The following is a 23705-nucleotide window of genomic DNA, read 5'->3' as shown; positions in this document are numbered from 1 at the left end:
CGCGTTAGTCGTTACTGGGATTTAGATAGGGTCGTTACTCGTTACTTCGTGTGGTGGCTATCGTGGAGCTTCCACAGATTCAGTAACATTAGCAAGTGGTGGAGGCCAGCAGGTGGATGAAGGAAAAGGGACGCAGAAGGAAAAGAGACCCGAGGCGGCCACCGGTCCAAGTGTGAACTGAACTTCAGGTAAGAAGTTATGACCTGCAGTCTCTCTGGGTCAGATATGAACCAGGTTTAGGTGCAGTTTATTTTCGTTATTCTGACTTTTTCCGTACTGCGTGCTAGCTAGCATGACGGAGTTTCTATACAGCTGGGTGGTGCTATGAAGTTAATGATGTTGCACTTTATTTTGTTCATAAGTTATTAGAGTTGCCAACCGTCCCGTCTGGTATTCAGAGAAAATATTACGCGTTTCGTATTGAGGTGAAAAGGAACAGTTTGTCCCGTAATTCAGCTACAATGAAAAAGGCACAAAGCTGGAGTTATTCTGTGTCTTTGCTGCACAGCTGCCTCTTCTTCTTTCATTCTCCCCCCTCCCTCTCCCGTTTCTACTTCAATCATGAAAACTGATCAATGATCACCTGATCGGCTCTCTTGTTTGTTTATCGCTCACTTTGCGCCAGAAAGAGGAAACCAGCGGATGTCGCGCTAAACAACAGCAGCACGTTTAAGCTTGATCAGCTGTTGTTAGAATTTAATATTAATTTCTAGTATCAGCTGATGTTTGCTGGAGCCACAGCTGCAAAAGCTGCTGGTCAGGATGTCGGTTTGGATATGTGGTGAGAGGGAAACATGAAGATGAAACCAGGAGATGTCCTTACTGGATCATCAGAGCTGAACAGGTGATGGAGAAACAGGTTTACCTTTTAGGTGACATGAATGAGTTGAAGGGAAGTTATGAACTGTTTCTGAGAGACAAATAACCCCAGGATCCTTTTTTAGGTAGCTGACAGCTGGTAACTGTGCAGGGGCGGATCTAGCAAAGTGTTGCCAGGGCATTAACAGGGAAAAGGGGGCACAAAGAAATATTTTTCTTTCTTATTCTCATTTAAAATGTCTAGCTTTTAAAAAATAATTATCTGAATCTTACAACAAACGATTGATAGATTGATGCATATATACCATCAAGACAGTGAACATCACTGTCACAACAGTGTTTATTTTCATTCAAAGGCTTTATGATTTTTCCTATGATGGTGGGCCAGTCTCTAGTCAAAATGTCCGGGCCAATTTTCTGTCCCAGTCCAGCTCTGTATGCAGCTCATCTGCAGTCTGGTGTTACCTACATCTTCCTATTCAGAAGGCAGAATTTCCAAGTTCTGAGTACAATCGAAAGCACCACGACTGCAGTTTTTGTGTTGGATGTAAAAGGCGCACATGACTCTGTGACGTAGGCTAGAATCATGGCAGCAGTCAATGACGGTCCAGGCGTGGGATTTCTCTCGTGGAAATATGCACATTATCTTTTCCTTTCTATTGGTAGGTGGCACAGTGCACTTGTGGCAAGTAAGCAAGCTAGAAGACTGGCAAAGTTATGGAAGAAACACATTAACAAGAGAATTCTGAGTAAAACCAAAGTTACTTTCCCTAGTAACTAGTTACTTTGAAAGTAACGAGTAACTTGAAGTAACTGAGTTACTTTTGAGAGAAGTAACTAGTAATGTAACTAAGTTACTATTTTAAAGTAACTTACCCAACACTGGGGATAGGTTTAGGCAAGGCAAGGAAAGTTTATTTATATAGCACAATTCAACAACAAGGTGATTCAAAGTGCTTCACAGAGACATTAAAAACAAAAACAAATAAAAAGCATGATTTAAAATTGAATAAAAAAAAAGTAGATAAAATCAGAACAGTAGATAAAATCAGTAGTTAAAATGTAAGTTTTGAAATTTAAGCTTAAAAGTGTGGATTTGGTGTTTTATTCAAATGCAGCTGAGAACAGGTGAGTCTTTAACCTGGATTTAAATAAACTGAGTGTTTCAGGTGATCTGAGGCTTTCTGGGAGTTTGTTCCAGATATATGGAGCATAAAAGCTGAATGCAGCTTCTCCGTGTCTGGTTCTGACTCAGGGAACTGATAAAAGACCGGATCCAGATGACCTGAGGGATCTGGAAGGTTCATACTGGGTCAGGAGGTCACTGATGTATTTTGGTCCTAAACCATTCAGAGCTTTATGGACCAGCATCAGAACTTTAAAGTCTATCCTCTGACGGACAGGCAGCCAGTGTAAAGCCCTCAGAGCTGGACTGATGTGGTCCACTTTTTTGGTCTTAGTGAGGACTCGAGCAGCAGAGTTCTGAATGAGCTGCAGCTGTCTGACTGATTTTTTTTAGGTAGACCTGTAAAGATGCTGTTACAGTAGTCAAGCCTGCTAAAGATGAATTCATAGACTAGTTTTTCCAGGTCCTGTTGAGACATCAGATCTTTTATCCGTGATATATTCTTGAGGTGATAGTAAGCTTTTGTTATTGTCTTAATGTTATTGTCTTAATGTGTTTTTCTACGTTTAGGTCTGCATCCATCACTACACCCAAATTTCTCGCCTGGTTTGTGGTTTTTAGGTGTATAGATTGAAGTGCTCTGGTGACCTGTAATTGTTTTTCTTTGGCACCAAAGACTATTACTTCAGTTTTGTTTTTGTTTAGCTGGAGAAAACTGTGGCACAACCAGTCATTAATTTCCTCAATGCATTTATCAAGAGCCTGTACAGGGCCTCGGTCTCCTGGTGACATTGTGATATATATTTGTGTGTCATCTGCATAGTTATGCTATGATAGTTTATTTTGTTGTTCTTTATAATCTGTGCCAGTGGGAGCATGTAAATGTTAAACAGAAGGGGTCCCAAGATGGAACCTTGGGGAACTCCTCATGCGATACTTGTCTGCTCAGATGTGAAGTTACCTATTGATACAAAGTATTTCCTGTTTTCTAAGTATGTTTTGAACCAGTTTAGTACAGTTCCTGAAAGACCTGCCCAGTTCTCCAGTCGAGTAATATGTTGTGGTCAACTGTATCAAATTCTGCACTGAGATCCAGTAAAACTAAGACTTGCAAAGAAAAGCGTCTGGACTTCTTTAAGTTACTTGAAGACGTTTCACCTCTCATCTGAGAAGCTTCTTCAGTTCTAAGGTCAAATGGTGGAGAGTCCCAGATATAAACCTAGTGGGAGTTTCCCCCCACAGAGGGTCAAAAGGACCCCCTGATGATCCTCTAATCGCCTGAGCCAAGGTGTGAAACTGGGTGTGGGTCCTAATCAGACAGAGTTTCAGGTGAGTTCATTGTGAAACCTGGCCCCACCTTATCATGCGAATTCCTGAGATCAGATGGCCCAGGATGTGAGTGGGCTTTAAGGCGTCTGGGAAGGGATCTCAAAACTGGATTATAGATGGCAGAGAGTTGGTGTCGTAAACCACCGCCTTGTTCAAAGATGGTCGCTCACAGTGGACATAGATGGCTTCTTTCACTCCTCTTTCAAACCATCTGTCCTTTCTGTCCAAAATGTGAACATTGGCATCCTCGAAAGAGTGTCCTTTATCCTTAAGATGCAGATGAACTGCTGAGTCTTGTCCTGTGGAGGTGGCTCTTCTGTGTTGTGCACGTTTTGATAGCCGCACTTAAAACATGCGGCTATCCTAAATGGGCGTTCTTAAAGTCTGCATCTTAAGGATAAAGGACACTCTTTCGAGGATGCCAATGTTCACATTTTGGACAGAGAGGACAGATGGTTTGAAAGAGGAGTGAAAGAAGCCATCTATGTCCACTGTGAGCGACCATCTTTGAACAGAGGCGGTGGTTTACGACACCAACTCTCTGCCATCTATAATCCAGTTTTGAGATCCCTCCCCAGACGCCTTAACGTCCACTCACATCCTGGGCCATCTGATCTCAGGAATTCGCATGATAAGGTGGGACCAGATTTCACAATGAACTCACCCGAAACTCTGGCTGATTGGGACCCACACCCAGTTTCACACCTTGGCTCAGGCGATTGGAGGATCATCAGGGGGTCCTTTTGTCCCTCTGTGGGGGGATACTCCCACTAGGTTTATATCTGGGACTCTCCACCATTTGACCTTAGAACTGAAGAAGCTTCTCGGATGAGAGGTGAAACGTCTTCAAGTAACTTGAAGTCCAGACGCTTTTCTTTGCAAGCTCCTTTGACTACGATGACCTGGATGACTGAGAACCTTCACAGACATAAAACTAAGACTGTCATTTTTCCACTGTCTGTATTCAGACATATCTCATTAAACACTTTGGTCAGAGCGGTTTCAGTGCTGTGGTTCTGTCCAAAACCTGCAGTTATTCTGTTTTAAGAAGTAATTGAGCTGTTGAGAAACTGCTTTTTCAATGATCTTACTTAAAAATGGGAGATTTGAGATCGGCCTGTAGTTGTTCATTTGCGTCTTGTCAAGATTGTCCTTTTTCAGTATAGGTTTAATTACAGCAGTTTTTAGTGGTTCTGGAAACACACCTGACATTAAAGAAAGGTTGACGATCAGTAACAGGTCTGACTCCAAAGTCTTTGAGACCTTTTTGAAAAAACTTGTTGGCAGGACATCTAAACAGCAAGAGGAGGAGTTCAGTTGACCTAAGATGTCCTCCAGGTCTTTGCTGTTAATAGGGTGAAACTGTTTGATGGTGTTTAAACAGTTTTTCGGTGTCAACTGTAGAAAATAAGACCCGAGCATTATGACTGTTTTTGGTGATGATGTCAGAGAAATAGGACCTCCTTGCACTCCTCAGTTGTAAATTATAGTTGTGAAGTTTCTCTTTATAGATGTCATAATGAACCTGGAGATTTGTTTTTCTCCATCTGCGCTCGGCTTTCCTACACACTCCTTTTTCATTTTTCACCAGTGTGGAGTTTCTCCATGGAGACTTTTTCCTTCCAGAGATAACCTTCACTTTAATGGGAGCAATTGTGTCCATAACATTTAACATTTTAGCATTGAAGCTATTGACGAGCTCATTGACTGAACCTCTGGACAGGTTAGGTGTTAATGGGTTTAGGTATGGAATGATGTGGAAATGTTTAAGGTTAGGCATTCATTTTTGATGGTTAGGGTAATCAGCTAGGGAAAGCATGATGTAAATGAGATGTCCCCACAAGGATATAAATACATGTGAAGTGATGTGAAGACGTCCAGTACAAACTAGAGACGAATGAAAGATTAGTTTTGTATCTTTTTACATTCGAGAAATCTGTATCAAGTGTGTCTGTGTGTGTGTGTGTGTGTGAGTGGAACTTGTTAAAATGTTTGTAATTCTCTGAAACAGAAAATGGGACAAACTGTGACTGCAAGTGTCAAAACAAACATTTTTGAAATTCTACAAGCTGTAGGTGCAGATATGTGAAAAGGACTTGTTAAACACCACCGTGCAGTCTGCAGTGAACTAAAGGAATGTTTTAAAGAATAGTGGGGTTAAATTCGTCCATGTTGTAAAGGATGGTTCTGCTGTTCAATCATGTGCAAGTAGTCCTGTGACAACATTCTTTTTCACATGACCATATAAATATTAATATATATATTTATATAGCAATTTTTTAAATGAAGATGCTTTATATGATGACTTAAGAAGGTAATAGTAGTACAGTCCTATTCAGAAAGCAGTGTAACTGTGGATTTGTGTTAGTGGTTTCTCTGTGAAATTAGAGCTTTTCCCTGTGAGTGTATGACCCAGTTTGAAAGCCGTGAAGTATTTTAGCCTCAGCCTTAGTTACTCTTGGAGTGTGAATTAGAGGGCTGAAGCTGTACCTCCTTTTAGGTGTTTGATTTAAAAAACAAAAAACAAAAAACTACTTATGGCGGAAATGTGTTCTCATAGTGTTTAGTCTTACTCCCCAGTACATTTCCTTGATATTTACCTTTTGGTTTCAGGTCAGCCACTGTGTGCATCTGAATACTTTATTCTCTGTTTGTGATGGAGGTGAATGACAAAAACAGTTATGTTAGTAGGGCTGAACGATATATCGCATTTGCGATAATATCGCGACATGATCAAGTGCAATTTTCTAACCGCAAAGGCTGTGATTATACTGCGATTATAAGACTGTCCAAATTACTACCATATCCCAGAATTCATAGCGCGGCCCAGCCAAACTCCAGTTTCCAGCAATGGCGGCCGCTGCTAAGTTTTAAAATTACTCATACTAATCTTTCTGGGTCACAAAATAAACTTTTAACATATTTTCAGGCGAGAAAGTAGTTGTGTAAACATCAAATATCTGCTCGGTTTATCAAGATATCCCATATTTGCAAAAGTGCTTCGACGTTTTCAGAGGCGTCTGCTACCCACCAGCTCGACAGCTAGCCGGGAGCTCGAGGATTACTGATGCGGCCGAGAACGGCACAACTCCCGGCACATCATTTTCAGATCACCGCGGAGTTTCGCTGCTCGGGTTAAACGTGATATATAAGTCACTTAGACAACCTAAAAATGTTATTGTTGGGCTTTTTTCAGTGTTTTGTTTGTTCGTGAGTAAATCGGTTTGGCTGAGATTAAAGTTATTAGATTAGATAAAATAAAACTTTATTAATCCCCCAGGTGGGTTCCTCCTTGGTTTTCACACAGCTGACTAAACGTCAAACAGAAAACTTATTAAACAGAAGTATGAGACAGTCGAGAATTTACACCAGTGTCTGGTTATATTTTAGATAGCAAGAAGCAGACGGCCGAGTTTATTAAACTCCACCGAGACAGCGGTGACGCTAATCAGAACTAGCCTTCTGATTCAGAAGGCTAGACCGTCCAATTTCACGCCTTTAAACTTTAAAGGCGTGTTTGTGTGTGTGTTTATACAATTGCTATTATGTTTGCACTTTATGTGTAATGTTACTGACTGCAGAGATCAGTAAGATGTGTGTATTTTTTATTTATTAGTTTTATTTATTTAATATTATTTTTTAATTGAATGACTGTCTAGTAGTTCACAGATGTCGAAAAACTGAGTGTGGTAAAGCCACTGATTTTTTTTAATGTATATTTCTGCAATCTGCACATTGTACTGACTTTCATTTTAATGTTTACACCAGGGTTCCTTGTCAGCACTTTATGCTCAGATGTTTGTAAGCTAAAAATAAACTATTGTGTATGTTCAAATATACTGTTGTGATTGAAGAAGTTAAATAAAAATGTCAGTCATCAATTCATGCATCACCTCATGTCATCATAACAGAGGTCTGTCTTCCAGGAAAGAACAGTTTAAAATTAATGTAATATAGTATTGGCCATACTATATGATGTATTGCTTGTCTTTGTTTAATAATACAGAAGACAAAGACCTTAAAAAATAATCGCATATCGCATCACAATCGCAATATTGGGGCAAAAAATCGCAATTAGATTATTTTCCATAATCGTTCAGCCCTATATGTTAGCATGCACTAATGAGTAATTCACCCTGTAGGTGAGAGTCATGTTTGAATTCAGTCTATTCGCTGACTGAAACACCCCCGTGGGCCTGTCTAAAGGGCACGATAATGTAATTACCCATCATCCCTTGTCTTTTTTGGGGGCAATTCAAGATTATTTAAGGTGTGTGAGGACAGGCGACACTTTGTTCTTGTCTACCATTTTACTTTTATTCCTCCAGCTCCTTTTTGCTGTTTTCTTGAAGATGCAAAAGTTAACATTTTTTTCTGTCACGACAGCTCTTATTTCTTGATTTTGTGCTTTTCGCCACTTGTTACATCGTTATCAGATGAGCATATGTGATGCACAAACCTGACATCAAACATTAATCAGACCTTTCCACTGTGTGTTCCAGCTGTTACGAGAACTGAAACACCCAAATGTGATCGCCCTCCAGAAAGTGTTCCTGTCCCACAGTGACAGAAAGGTCTGGCTCCTCTTTGACTACGCCGAACACGACTTGTGGGTGAGTCTCTGCGCCATTACTTCTAGCAAGAACTGTTCATATGATTAATGAATGACAGAAAACCTCGTGCTACAGAAACGGTTACCTAATGATGTTTACATTAAGATTCAGCACTGTGCCCTAAACCGTTAATATTGTGTATAAACAGCAGCCGCAGTGTCTCTGGATTGTTACAAATGTTTTATTTGTTCACTCATATTTTTGGTGCTCTGGGGAAAGTATGAAAAGGAGACAACTGGAGGTGGTTTTGTAGATATTGTGTTTATTCCATCTGATGAGGCATGCATAAGTGAGGCAAACCCTTTCTTTGCTTCACAGCACATCATCAAGTTCCACCGCGCCTCCAAGGCCAATAAGAAGCCTATGCAGCTGCCCCGAGGGATGGTGAAGTCTCTCTTGTATCAGATCCTGGATGGGATCCATTACCTCCATGCCAACTGGGTGCTCCACAGGGATCTGGTGAGTGGCTATATTAGCTTCAGTGCTCTCATTTCCCTTTACAGACACTTACCCACTCCATACATATGTTTCCAAAGGCATTGTGATTAACCAAGGTTATTAAAATTGAGAAACTGAAAGGAAACGCTAGGTATGAAGTTAAATATAATAACATACTTCCTTCTTTTATCTGAAACAACAAAGAACCCCACCACCACCACGTATTTTTATAAATAAAAAAACAAACTCAAACTGCTTAAACTACTAAAGCTAAGCAGTTTGAAAAGCTAAAAATCCACTGATACTGGAAGTAAAACCTTCCTGCAACAGGTGTTAGATAACAATTAGGAAATGAAAATAAAATAGTGTGACCATCTTACTGTTAGGAATGAAAATTTAGGGAGAAAATATCTGAACTTCTTATCTGAAGGCTGTCCACTCTACTATATCTACTGCTCACAGAACTCGTTCCCACGGAACGATTCCACCGAGCAGAGCTGTGTTATTTCACTGCCTTTCGTTGTTATGTCTTCGTGTGATGTGTTATGATGATTTTATTTGTTGGAAGAAGCACAATGACCTGAACTCTGAGTGCTTTCTGACTCCCGTCTACCCTTTAACCTGGTTCCAACACACACGTGGTTCCTGTGAGACTCTGTTCTCCTCGCTTTTCCCACAGGGCTTTGGTTGAAGGGAGGTCGCTGTGTATATTACCTGATTTCTGACAGTCTGTTTGGAGATACAGTTTTGTTATGCTAGTACCACCGAAAAGAACCAGTCAACGTGGCTCCAGGCACCTTCTGAGAAAACAGATCTGTCACATGTTAAAGAAAGAAAAAGCAGAACTGGAACAATTTCCAACATATGACTCAGCACTGCAAACTCCCACAGCCCATCTGTAAGTGCATCTCCCCTGCCTCTCTCTGCCTCCCTGCATCTGTCACTCACCACTGAGGACCATGTGCACTTTTGCTTGTGGATGAAAAAGTATAATTAACCAAACAGCAGATTATGTGGTGAAACTTTGATTTGATTACTGCCATTGCTGCTTTGACGTCAGATGGGCTGCACTGAGTCCTTTTTCCAGATAATGCTCTGGTAAGACTGGCTCACTGAGATTACACTGTTTAAGCGAAAGTTAGCTAAGCTTTTGGCTTTAGATAAATCAGGTTCAGAAGTCAAAGGGCAGAGCTCCCAAACAGTTCAAGCATCTGTCTATGGGTTCCGTTTTCTTTATGTCCGGTTGTCAACTCTTACGTAATCCCAAACGATCCTTTGTAGTCATGTGGTGTCTTGACAGCACATTATGCAAACCTGAACGGATCAAGTAGGTATTTCAGTCTGTTGGTGATCCACAAGGTATCTATAAAAGTTTCTACAGTTTGGATGCTGTAAATGCGTCAGTGACGAGACCATAAATGTTTGTGTTCTCAGCCAGTCATGTTATGGCTCCTCACATGTGTTTGTACTGTGGACAGGCCACTGACGTACTCATGTGCACCTATGATGAGAAGGTCCCAGCATGTAAGCTGTAAACTGTCCACTGCAGCAGCTGTTTGTTGTCCTCATTCATGCTTTTTTCTCCTTTGATGTTTCTTTTTGTTCGGGCCAACCTTTTTACCAGTCAGGATTAAATCTATGAATAGTGTCTTTGCTGAGGGTTATAGCTATCCATAGCCTCTGCTCTAGTTGACTTCATCATCTGTTTGCTTAGTCCGGCATTAATCCTGCACACCCTCACTTCACTCAACAGAAACATGCCATATTTGCTGTTATGTTGTATACAGTGGCCTTTGCCTCAGTTGTCAGATAAATCACACCTTAAAAACAAGACCCTGGGGTAAAAAAAAAAAGAAAGAAAAGAAAACAACAACAAACAACTCCAACAAAATTCAGGATTCTTTGTGTGAATCCTATGAAACAGACCATTTAGATAAAATACAAAACACGGTAGTATTAAATTCCTCCTTACAAGGAGGGATGGGAATTGATAGGAATTTAGCAATTCCGATTCCATTGTCAATATCACTTATCAATCCTCATTGGCTCCACTTTGCGAGTTGCCCCCATCTCTAAGCAGCATATCAGTGACGTTACACTCATGCAAATCATTACATGCTTCGTGGATGTTGGAGGTATTTCTCTTCCCTCTCTTTAACAATATAAACCTACAGGCTACAGCCCCACACACCAACACCTCATCTACCTATATAAGTAGACTCATGATCTTTTTTCTTAGAATTTAGGTATGAAAACAAAGCCGACAGCACAGAGCAAAGATGAAAACCAGCACTTTAAAGCGATCACCAGAGTGATTCTATTTTAGAAACATGAACAGGTAGAAATGGAGGCTACAGGCTTCAGTTTGTTACCCTTTGAAGTTCAGCAGTGGCTGATTTCGCCACAAATGACGGCTCACTTTATCGCAGTGCTGGGCTGGGGTCAGCATTTACTCAGCTTTAACACCACTCTGGGCTCTTGGCTAACTTAGTGTTAGCATGCTGTCTGTGCAGGTGTAAGGTGTTAGCAGTTGTTTCTGTCCTGGAGCAGTCTCCACTTTGCCATCGCGCTCTCATTCTATAGTGTAATAAAAATAAAAGTAATGTAAACTGTGCCACTTTTTCCCTGCTGGAGACACAGCTGATTGTAGTGACAGTCTAAGAACCGATAACCTTATAATTCCTTTTACTGAGATGATAATTATTATTCTGTTACTGATAAATTAAAACACTGCAGTGAAAAAGTAGCTGGAAGTGCACAGGAAGAATCGACACTGCTGAACAGGACAATCACAATAGCTGCGGGCTGCGTCGACCTAATGTTGTGCTACAACCTGATGAGGGTGCACATCAGCTTACGTTGTAGATTATGGCGTAGACTTACTGCTGAAGCATAAATCAGGTGTTAGAACAGCAAACTACAATTGTTTTCGTTATTTGTTCCCTTGATTAGGCCTGCAGCAAGAAATAAAACAAGGTGAAACAACCAGTTAGAGCTGCCGAGTATACGCTGTGCTGTAGTGTGTGTGAACTAGCAACCCTCCATCAAATCATGCACTCACAGTGTGCCAGCATGGCTTTAGTAGTCTCTGTTGCTCACAGCAGTTGCCATAGTAGGAAAAACACAAGTGTTAGTAGTAACATTAATGTTGACTCTGTGAGCCTGAAACATGTCTTCAGTAAAAGACAGGCTCTTAAAATAACATGTCAGGATGTTTCGTACAGACTTTTATTTTGTAGCACTTTGTAAATTTGTGGAAACCTTAAGCACCAAAGTTCATAATATACACAATATGAATTCTCTTACAGTAGCTGTGTGGATGTTTTGGCTCTCTTAAGGTCACACCAGTCTTATCTACACACCAACATTTCCGGCCCCTCGATTATTTTCGCTGCAGCCGTTATTTTGCTGTCTCTCTGCCAGGGCTTCCTGCCATTGTTGCCACATAACCTCACTCGTAAATTTCATTCTTGTCTCTTGTCATCGGTGAGATTAGCGTCTTTTGTGCAGGTGCCTGGCTCTGTGTCGGGTCTCTGCGCGGGCATGAGAAATAACAACTGAAATTAGAGAGACTGCTCGTAGCAAACATGATGCTACGTTATGGAAAAATCTACCCAAGGCCTCTTACTGCTGTCTAAGTAGATGTGAAAGTCTTCCCATGAGCTGTATTGTGAATACATGCGAGGGGAGGAGCAGACATGTATTGTGCCACACAGGGAACGGTTTTCCTGCCCACTGTATCTTTAACAGCTGCAATAGTTCTGCTGTTGCATAAGCATGTCTTTGTGCTTGAGTGTAGCATGCTCTGACTCTCTGGAAAGCATCCATGTACTGTGCATTGCACTGTCACAAAGCCCATCCCCCATTTACTCTTGCAGTTACTCCTCTGTCGTCGTCCACCCCCCCACCCCCCCCCCACCCCCCCCAATCAGAGGTGCTTGCCGTCTTATGTAAGATGATGTCAAGCCCACCGCTCTGCACAGATAGCTGATTCAAGAACCTGACTCTGCAAGCCAAAGCAAAAGGCATGCATTTCCATGGACTGTACCAATAATCACTTAAGAGAGGGGTGGTGTGTGTTAGGGTATTACTGAAGGTCATCTGTTATAGTAACCAGCAGTGCTATACTACATGCATATTACTGGGTGGGTGGCTGTAAGAAACTCATCATGCAAGGCGTGGAATTCTACACAACCACATTTTTTTTTCAGTGTCTAAAGTGGGAAAGTGAACCGTGTGTGCTTGCACTGAGAAGTTTGCTTTAGTTTTCATTCAGTTTTGCATAGATGAGTTGAATTCTAATCTGGTGTCTCATTCAGATTATAATTGTTAATATTAACCTATTTACTTCTATTATTACCAAGAGGTATTTAATCCAGTGACACGAGTAAAACAATGTAATCTGTACTCAGCATCTGTGTTTTGCACTAAAACTAACTTATTTCTGCAGTTTATGTGTCATATAGAAACTCTTTAATAATGGAAAGATATTGTTGTTTTACCTTTTTAAGATTTTAAGAAGTGTCCAAAAGCAAGAGAGTTTGACTAGAGCCAGATCTGAATTTTCAAAATATCTGGGCTGCTAGTAGCATGCAATTAGCTCTGCTGTATTGAAATATGATGGAAATGATCCAAACATAAGATAATTTCTGATCATATTTCTTTAAAACAGGAGCTTCATGACTGTCTGATTGGTGATTCCTATTGGTAGGACTTATTCGTTGAATGCACACTGATTAAACAAATGTCTGCTGTAGGTCAGATGCACTTTCAGCTTAAGAACTCTACACCAATTATTTCCTTTTCTGTGTTCTGGTCTCTGTGGTTTCCAGTAGTTCTTAGTTGTTTTTACCCCCTTTTTCTAATCTTGTACATCCTCAACTCCTGTCCTCACATCTTAGTCCCAATCTCAGTGGAGGAGGAAAGGATAAGACATAAGGGGAAAGGAATTGTGGCAACAGGGATTTAACAAAAACTTAAAGCAATGTTGGTTAAATATGACATTTGGTACAGCCGGACCATGAAGTGTTCTGTTCGTAGCCCAGTTTCAGCTGTGTTTTCTTATTTCAGTTTTAACATTACTCCTGGAATTTTTTTTTATACTGAAGGCCTCTTTTAATCAAAATCCCAGAAACATCCTCGTCGGATCATCTGGTTTCCCTTCACGTTGCGTTGTTACTGGACTGGGGTTAATAAAGCTCACTTTCAAGGGTCAAGTTCTTTTTTTAAAATTAGATGACCTGAATGTTTTCCTGGACAGGCGTGCATTTCCTCTTATCTCAGTGGTCTAGATGTAAATGATAACATGAGTCAGGCTTGAATTCTCCAAGTTCAGCCTTAATGCCTTATCACCAAACAAATTTCCTCATATTTTCATGACAGATTTAATCGCTGCCTTGCTTCAGCAGTCTGCGTGTTATTAATTCACTCTGTTTACAGGTGATTTGTCAGCTTGAGTAATATCTCATTGTAGCAGCATTGGTATTAATACAGTGCTTTTTTCCCTCCCCCTTGTATTTTGCGTCACCCTACAACTATTCGAAACGGTTGCCTGGTGCTCCCTAACCCTGGTTGTGACAGAGGTCCCTTCTGGCTAAATGAGACTTCTTCCTCCCCGCTGTTGCCAAGCACTGCTCCTAGGGGTTGAGTACTCTCACTCCACACACTGTAAACAAACAGCAGCTACTTGAGGAAAAGCAGAACGAGAGTTGAACCAACCAACTGGCTGCGTGAAAGGATGAAGCATGCTTTAATACTACTGCATACTGCACTAATAGCTCAAAGGGGCTTCATTATCTGGACAGTTGGTCGTTGATGAGTCCTGTAGGCTGTCACCTTTCGCTTCAGCTTGTTTATCAGCTTGCCCACTCTGTTACGTAAGTGTGTAAGTTTGGCTCCTGAAGTGGCCTACTTTTTGATACAAAGATGTAAATGATTTTGTAAAAGAGGGCCACGTCCCTAAGGACTGGGTTTACAGATCCTCTGTGGGGCGGAGAGTGTTTATTTTCCCCTGGCTCCCGATCCATTTATGAAACTGTCCAAATGGAACTGATTAATTTCACTGGCTGCATTTGAAGGGAAATCTTAATATGGGGTGTGTGAAAAGGAATTTGGTGCATGCTTCACTAACTTTGGTGCATATTTCAATCAATTTATTACATCTCCTTATATCACTGTGGTCTGCTGCTCTTTGAAACAGTCCCTCTTGCACTCATGTTTCTACTTTTCAGCTTTTCCTTCCATTAGACACGTGAACTTATTTACATCAAACTTCATTTTTGCATGCTCATTTTGCATTTTGAAGGCACTGGCACTCACTCAGGTCTTTTACAGAACATTCAAGAGGTAAAAAAAAGAAAAAAGAGTACATTCAGGCTAGGCATATTAATTCACTTAGGTCTGTTTAGAATTTGAAAGAGGGGCTGAACTCCTCGGGCCTTTGAAGAGACGCTTGTCTTTGTGTTTGCCGATCGTGGGGGTGTCATGTTGTGGGCATGAATAGCAGATCTCATTATTAGTGCTGTTTCTATGGCAACAAAATACGTTTGCCAGTCAGATCTGAGTCTGCCAAGCCAGAGGGTTCACATTCACTCAAACACCCAGGGAGACAGTTTGACAACAAGCATTACTGCATCCTACTGCACGACAAGGTAAACTTCAAAAACAGGGGCCCACTGATGTTATTTGCCCTCTGAAAAAACGTACAGAGGTTTTCCGATGCATTTTATATCCTCTGGTAATTCAGAGACTTAAAACCACTGTGCTTACAACTGCAAATTATATGCAAGAAGTTGAGTTAGCGAATGGTCTGAAGAGCAGTGAGAAAAATACATCGGCCTTCATGTGTTGCGTCCTAGATGCTGTGCCGCGAGCCCTGTGGCAAAAGCCTGAACCAACACTTCTTCATGCTCCACATTCCTTTCTGAAGAGGAAAACACAGATAACAGCATTCAAAGCTGTTTTAATTACTCATTTTAGCAATGCATCCTGTGACTCTGAAGGGTGTTGTATGCATTGGTGGCCATTCAGCTTTAGGGGCCTCCTAATTTCACTCTGATCCATCTAATTTTCAGCTGGGGGAGTAAGCAACCGCCGTCAGCCAACAGGCTCAGAAAAATCCAGTGAACACTATAAAATTAACAATTTGTTAATTAAATGTCAACGTTGAGCGTCTAGTTTGCTGTGCTGCAGTAACTACTGTTATATTTACTAAGTGAAAATGTAATAGGTTAATATTTCCCTATTTCCCATCCCAGCTATATACTGTTTACACAGTGGACCAGTTTCACATGTTGACGTCTGAATGTGTGTGAGCCAACAGCCTCCTAATTTTCTGTTTGGGAGATGCTTGGCACTGTGTGACATCATAGAGGGGATATCCCTAATATGATCAACAGTGGCACATGGCACTTGTTGCCTCCCACAGAAGGCCCACTTGCCAACAAGTGAGTAAGTTGCTTAAAGTGAGTGTAGCCTTAAAGAAAGTTAGGCTAGATCAGCTTATTTCAAGCAGAGAATGAACTGAAGGACTGCACCAAGGCCCAGTATAAGATAACTAGGGATTATTCCGAGAAGTGAATCATGCAAAGCTACTCTAGTAGCCTTTAGTAATAACATCTTTACAAAAATACTTTTTTCCCACTTTTGCCCAAGTGCTTTCTCTGGGCTCTCTCTGTATCATTGTAGGGTCTTTACCTTACAATATAAGGTGCCTTGTGGTGACTGTTGTTGGGATTTGGCGCCAGATATATATATAAAACTGAATGGAATACTCTCTGTGCTGCCCTATCAACAAAGGCAAAAATAAATCTAAAAAAGGAAGTCAGTGTTCTTGTTCAGTTTGCACTATTTCAACACTTGAAAGTGGTCAGGAGAAGGACTAATCAGTTTTGGATCAAACGACTATATCTGTGAAAAACTTCACGTCACGTGTTTTAGTTCTCCTCACCTGTTCATTGTATTTTAATTTAATTTGTTTATGATTTGTTCTTTGTGAGTGACTCACAGTTCTAAAATTTAGCATTTGTGGTTAAACGGTGGTTAAACATCATCTAAATGAATGCTTCTGAACTACCTAACATCGTTGGTCTAGGATGTTTTTTAAGGCTTGGACCTAAAAACAAAAAAGAACTCAACCTGTTCTCCTGTTATTGTGAAATGTACTCAGCCTAACAACTAATATAGGATTTTAAATACCAATATCAATTGGGTGATTTGAAAAGCCACAGCATGTGCTGGGCTATGGCTTGTGTCCACATAAGTGGCGGCAGTCAGCTTGGTTGGCTAACAAAGCTTTTACTTCTTGGAACTTGTGTGGTTCCAGTTTCTCTCTGGAAACCAGATGAACACACCCAGCTGCTTGAGCGTGTTTGACTCCATTCCTGGGTGTATGATCACTTGGCTTAAGTGCACTCCCGGAAAATGGCTCACTGACATAGTCATGTGGTTGTGTGCTTCATTACAAAAACAGGACAGTCAATAACCACTCAACATGTTTCTGCAAAGGGAACCACTGATACTGTAATACCACGGGTATTCTGAACGTATTATCAGTCCAACTGTGTGTTAGAACCATTTACATTTATTGTACTTCCAAGTTAAAAACAGAGTGATTTTTAGTATACGCAACAGCTCGTAATGTTCTGTCTCTTTCTCCCACAGAAACCAGCTAACATCCTGGTGATGGGGGAAGGCCCCGAACGAGGAAGAGTTAAAATTGGTAAAGTAGATTTAAAAAAACATCATTTAAACTGCTTGACTGATTTGAAACTTACACAACCTTTAGGTACTTGTGTCAGCACGAAAGTGGATCAATTAGGTTGTTGACGTGTTTGATTGTCTGATAGCTACAACGTTTAACCTTGTCCAGAGAGGCTGACAGGAAGCTCAGATCAGTCCTGTTGCATAAGCCAGCTGGCCAGGGGAGTGTTGAAGGGTAATGCTGCATCGCTGGCATCTATTTTTAAACCCCGTACTCCCAGTAATAGCATAGAGTGTTGTTCCAGTGCAGCCAGAGTCTTTGCAACTGGTGCTGGTAAAAGTTTTACTTGAATGAACGCCACAAGGCTGCTGTGGTTTAATAAATATGTTTAATATCTTAATAGTTACATGGAGCAGGATGTTCATTTTATTCATTTCCAACTTTCATTCATTCATTTTTTAGGAGAATGTGAACTAAGTATCAGAAATCACATTCATTATAATTGTATTTGAATGCACGTTGGTTAAGCGAACAACTTTTTCAGCCTTACTTGTTCCTGTAGATATTGCTTTACAGTCAGTGTTGTATTTTCTGTGAACGTTTCATTATGAATCATCATCATCATTAGTATCATTAGTAGGCAAATGCAAAACTCTGTACAAGGCTCATCCAAGAACAGTGTCAGTGACAAGTTTTACTTTTAATTCTAATTAACATTTTAATTATATTCAGTAAGACCTGAATCTGGCAACTGAGCACATTATTCATCATGATCTCATCTCACTCATTCTATGACCTCAGAGTTTACTGAGGTCAGCCGAGAAGTGTTTTCCCATCAACTTCTTTGTACAACCAACCAGTTGCCCCCTACTGGCCATTACAAAGAATGCAGATTTAAAGGATTTCTGTATAGGCTTTCCATTTTCAGACTCAGATGCTACCTCCATCTTATACATACAGTCTGTGATCAGTTCTATGATCAGTATAATGCATCTTTAAAGTCATTAAAAAACAGTGAAATGTCCAATTAGCATTGTCCAATATTAGCATATTTATTTACTGCGCATATAGAAGTTGGCACAATAAGACTACCCATCTGTGGTATCCATATAAGACTATAATCCCACTTCTGTAGATCCCAGAAATGTGACTTGAAAAAAACCCCAGAACTCTTGCTCTTGGTGATTGCTCAGGTTTAGTGGCAGCTACAGAGGTGAATGTAAAATATGGAGGGGTCATGTCCCCCACTTCACCAGTGGAAATAAAGCTGATTCAGAATAGGCTGACTTTAGTCTGTCATTTGTATTTGAGCTACACAGTGTCACATTTTCTTCTTCTCATGCTGTTGCCATCTAAACATGACTAATTTGATAAGGATGGATTTACGTTCCATATTATGGCCTGTATTTGTATAGCGCTTTTCTAGTCCCTGAGGACCCCAAAGCGCTTTACACAACCTGTCATCCACCCATTCACACACACATTCACACACTGGTGATGGCAAGCTACAATGTAGCCACAGCCACCCTGGGGCGCACTGACAGAGTGCACTCATTATTGTGGTGCTTGATTATCCTTACTGTAAGTTTTCTCTGATGTAACTCAAACCAACAGAATGCTGGTGTTTTGAAACTAACCACATTTGATTGATAAGCCAAGGACACTGCTCACTCATGGTGGTAGTGAAGCATATCTTGCTTAATGGTGTGCTCCATTCGAAGTGGGAAGTCGGAATTCCAATTTGCAATAGCAGTCCTTCCAATCCCAACTCCACAATCCAAGATGACAGCAGCAACAGCAGGAAAACTTGTAATCTCTGCAGCCACTGGTGTGTGTTTGTGACTGGCTATTTAAAAGCCATACACAGACCACTGACCAGGTTCTAGGGGAGCTGTACCTTATTCTGCTGTCTGTTAGAAAGACACAGGAAGAGAATCTGTTTGTGCCAGTTTCCTGTTAATCTTTACTAGAATGAGGCAGAGTTAAATATTTATGTGTAACTTTTATGTTTTCTGTTAAGGTACTTTTTTAACAGTGGGAAATTGCTCTATTTCTCACATTACCGTTTTAGCAAGGGATTTTTTTGCTAAAAGGAAAGAATACTGTCTTTTCATGCTAAGTAGAACAGATGTGGTTTGACATTAAAAGCCTGCCTTGTTCAGCTTTACAGTTGTGGATGTTTCATATTTAGTTGCGGTGTGAGAGACGCCCGAGGTTCTGTCTAGAACCCGTGGCTCTGACAGCAGCCTTGAACATGCATTCGTATCTCTATCTGATAATGCCTTTGTTTGCTAACTGCGTCTATCTTCTTTCGCACCTTCTGTAGCTGACATGGGTTTCGCCAGACTCTTCAACTCTCCGCTGAAGCCGCTGGCGGACCTTGACCCCGTGGTAGTGACGTTCTGGTACAGGGCCCCGGAGCTGCTGCTGGGGGCCCGGCACTACACCAAAGCTATTGGTGAGTCACACAGATGAAAAAAACGTAATGCTCTGCACCAAGGCAGGACTTTGATCCCTGGCTGTTTGCTTAACTGCATCAGGTTTGTGTTAGTTGACAGAATTAGCTGTGATTTTAGAAGCAGGGTCTCTTGGTTTACATGCACAGCTGATAAGTTCAAAGTACTCATGTGATCCATGGACATCATCAGAATAAATCAATCGTGGAGCACATGTTCCATTATAATCTCAGTATCTTACATCTTCCCACGTCAGTCCATTGAATGGAAGTCGACTTAGGCTGTTAGCAATGACTCACCATTGCATTGTATTCACATCACGTAACATGTAAGTGTCTTGACATACAAAAACAGAACATTTAATTCAAACAAGTTTAAAAGAGGAGCCAACAACTCTTCCTAGTCGGGCTTTGAAAATACATAATAAATAATGCAGTACAACAAGGAAATGGAAAAAAAACAAAAAAAAACCCAGACATGCACCAATCAGCTGGCCAGAGTATAGAATCAGCTGATTTTCCAGCTTTCTCCACCCTGTGTGGTGACCGGCCGGTCAGCCTCACGTGTGTCCGATTATGAGGCGGCCCATTTCACGCATGCACAAAACGTGCAGGGCAGCGCAAGCAAATAGATGCACTCCACTGTGTCACAACCACTGTGGAGGATCCTCACCGTGAGTGTAAAAGTTCTCCAAAATAGCGACCACCATGAAAATGTTTGCAACGAAAAGACAGATGCTTAAATCATCCAGCTGACATTTTCTAATTTCAGGCAACGTGGCTAAAATTATGACGATGAGTGAAAAAGAGAAAACTGTCGATATTTGGTTATCTGGTGAAGTTATAAACATACTGGAAAAATGATGCGTGTAACTGACATTTCTTTTTCTTTTGTTTGGAAAGGTAACATGCCAGGTAGAGCTGAGCATACAGCAGCCTGTGTTCATTACATTTTTGCACCTCTTTCCAGTAGCAGGACACTTCATTTTCAGTTGTTTCAGTGAGAGAAAATTGTGCAACATACAGTTGTTTAGTTTCAGTTGTGTATGCTGTCAGTTCTAATAATGAGGAAAAAAACAGAATTGGTAAGAAATTTTGTTTAGGTAGGTCACGCTTACAGAGAAATGCAGAATCTACATTATAAACATTATACAGAAAAATAAATACGTCACATCATCCCAAAAGGTTGATTCTGTTCATCTGGACGTAGCATTTTCAATGCAGGTAGTTAAGCAGTAACACTAACATCAATATTCCAGCAGAAAAAAATGACTTCCTGTAATCCAGGAAGATTTAGCCATTGTAGCTAGTGTATCTCCACAATACTGAGACTAAGTGTTGTCTGTTTACATGTGTGCGTGCCTCAGACATCTGGGCGATTGGCTGCATCTTTGCGGAGCTGCTAACATCGGAGCCCATCTTTCACTGTCGCCAGGAAGACATCAAGACCAGTAACCCATTCCATCACGACCAGCTGGACAGGATATTTAGTGTCATGGGTTTCCCTGCAGGTCTGCACACACACACACACATATACAAGAGATTGTTTAGTGTATCGATAAAAGTGTTAACTTAGTCACGTGCTTGTGTCTTTCGCAGATAAAGACTGGGAAGACATCAGGAAGATGCCAGAGTACCCCACACTGCAAAAAGACTTCAGGAGGACGACGTGGGTGGCCACTCTAATGACCTCTATAATCGGGGAGCTTGTAGACTTGTAAATGAAATATCACATATGCTGTCATTTGTCATCCAACAGGTATGCAAACAGCAGCTTAATCAAATACATGGAGAAGCATAAAGTGAAACCAGACAGCAAGGTGTTCTTGTTGGTAAGTGCACACACACACACACACACATATATCTTAGTTCAGTTACTTTAGAGGCATTATGTCCATTTCCTGGTGACCAAACCTAACTGTAACTGCTAACTAATTAACCATTAAACTCACCTTAAAAGTAATAAACTTTAAAGGGTCATGGACTGGGCTGTTATTCCCCAAATGAGGTGCAGGTGCACACAGTATAACTATGTAAACACGTATACTAATACTATTACTACTTAATAAAACCGTCTTATTTTGAAAGGCCACTAATCAGGAAGCCCCCACCTTTTTGTATTTTCCTATCGTACACTGATCAGGTGTGTGTGTGTGTGTGTGTGTGTGTGTGTGTGTGTGTGTGTGTAGATCTTGTAACCATGTGTATTTTTCTGCCTTCAGCTCCAAAAGCTCCTCACAATGGACCCGACTAAAAGAATCACATCAGAGCAGGCGCTGCAGGACCCGTACTTCCTAGAGGACCCATTACCAACCACTGAGTGAGCCTTAGTAAACTTTTGCAAACTTTAATCAACACAATCGTGTTGGTGCTTCAATCACTAATTTCATCTGTTTTCTTCTAGTGTGTTTGCTGGCTGTCAGATCCCCTACCCCAAACGAGAATTTCTTAATGAAGACGAGCCAGAGGAGAAAACAGAAAAGGTAAGTGTTATCCAGTTATCCTGTGCCTTAGACTGTAAGGCAGTCTAGCCGCTGCCTTACAGATAACTTCACTGGCGGCGAATGCAGCTTTTAGGTTATTGCTAATAGTTACATGGCTACATTAACACCTCAGAAACATCCTCATAAAGATTGGGATGTCAGTCTTTGAGATGCTTTGTTGTGCTACTGTTCATGTGCTAAGCTGTTAGTGAGAGAAAGGGCTGTGTCCCCGCCTGTCTGCAGCAGTGCTGTGCGAAGCTGCGTGTGAAGACGGCACAGTTTGTGGCACTGCTAATGTGCGAATACCTAAGCTGATATTAATGTTCAGCACTAGAGTATAGATATTTGGACAACCCTTCTTGGTATATATACTGCCTGCAGTATCTGCATGGTTAAAAAAGTACCGTCACATTTTCAGAAACTAAAACATCGATCGGTATTGTGTCAGTTCACTTAACGTCCCATCTTAAGTTAGTTGTCAATGGGGTCTAATGTGGCAGTTTTTGGTGTATTTTATGGGTTAATGCGCGGCTGTCCCACCTCACAAAGTCTTGCATTTATTTTTCAGGCTTTTTCTGTAGAAATTTTGGGGACTGTTAAATTGATAAAGTCTTAATGTACAGCTTTTCACTAGTGGATTGTACTATTGCTATTCCAAGTGGTAGCTCCAAATGTGTCCAGGCACTTTCCCTTTCAGCCATAAAGAACAGATATTGTTATCTACTGGAGTGATATGAGGTTATAGTACTACTGGTTCTTAGAAAGCAGTATCTTAGTTGAGTCAACAGTGTCCCTTGAGTTATTTTTACAGTGTAATAACTCAGCGCAGGCATTTAGCGGCGACTTTGCCAGAGGCAGGGACACACTGTACACGGTGTACAGAAGTGCATGAGGAGGCTGACCGTCCTTGTGCTCTGTGTTTCATTGTTGCTTTGCATGTAGCTTAAAAAGTGCAGCCTTTTTGCAAAGGCGCTAAGATTAAGATAAGATTTTTGTTGTGAAATCTAATGAGAGAGTGAGCACTGAGGCAGAGGCCGATGGCTCCATGTGACCGCTGTTCCTACATCATATTGGTAGCTGCTGGCAGGAAAAGATCTGAGCTTTACACCAGAGAACAGAGTGTTTGAGGAGCTCGGCTTGCACTGCTTTGGTTGGACTTCCTGTCAGCATAAAGTGTGGACATGCACAATCAATAATAGACAACATAAACAAAATAATTTGGCTGCTCCAAATCAGTACAACACCAAAACTGCTGATTGCAGACTGAAGTGAAAGCTGCTGATTTTATGAAATTACATGCAGGATTACGCATCATGCTGTACATTCATACTAAAATACACTAGCCACTATATCTGCCATTATATTGACTAAATGCAGTTTTTCAGATATTTTTGATCCACCATCTTTCATCCTCACCTGATGAGGCGTGATCTTGCACGGCGCTCCAGATCGAGGACGACTGAAAATTATTTTATATTTCTTCCATTTAAAGAAATCGCACCAACAGTTATCATTGTCTCACCAAGCTTCTTGGTGACAGCCTTGTGCAAGTCTGATATCTTTGCTTTGCTCTTGTTCATGGTGGCAGAGAAGCTGGAATGGAAGACATTGATTCTGTGGACACACGGGGACATGTGCAATGTATGGGAAATCCTGCTGGGTTCTAGGTGATCAAATACTTATTTCACTCAGGGAAATGTAAATGTAATCAGCTTCTAGCTTTTCTGGATTTTTGGTTGAT

At 41.0% G+C, this 23705-nt stretch overlaps 1 protein-coding gene across 1 annotated transcript in view; it reads left to right on the top strand.

The window, feature by feature from the left end:
- The window catches only part of cdk19 (cyclin dependent kinase 19), a 73234-nt gene that overhangs the window by 38566 nt on the left and 10963 nt on the right, over positions 1 to 23705 (top strand). Inside the window, exons 3-11 of the mRNA XM_085246764.1 lie at positions 7777 to 7887; positions 8206 to 8346; positions 16987 to 17044; positions 19353 to 19484; positions 20849 to 20992; positions 21081 to 21150; positions 21241 to 21313; positions 21704 to 21801; positions 21886 to 21964. Of these exons, the coding sequence (XP_085102890.1) occupies positions 7777 to 7887; positions 8206 to 8346; positions 16987 to 17044; positions 19353 to 19484; positions 20849 to 20992; positions 21081 to 21150; positions 21241 to 21313; positions 21704 to 21801; positions 21886 to 21964 (906 nt within the window). The remainder of the gene's footprint in view (positions 1 to 7776; positions 7888 to 8205; positions 8347 to 16986; positions 17045 to 19352; positions 19485 to 20848; positions 20993 to 21080; positions 21151 to 21240; positions 21314 to 21703; positions 21802 to 21885; positions 21965 to 23705) is intronic.

This window comes from Mchenga conophoros, linkage group LG15, assembly GCF_057382185.1.
Source record: "Mchenga conophoros isolate Kocher_MC1m ecotype Shallow Benthic linkage group LG15, M_conophoros_male_GT1.1, whole genome shotgun sequence".
NCBI lineage: Eukaryota > Metazoa > Chordata > Actinopteri > Cichliformes > Cichlidae > Mchenga > Mchenga conophoros.
Note: the sequence above shows the minus strand (reverse complement) of the source record. Positions and strands in the feature narration are given on the sequence as shown.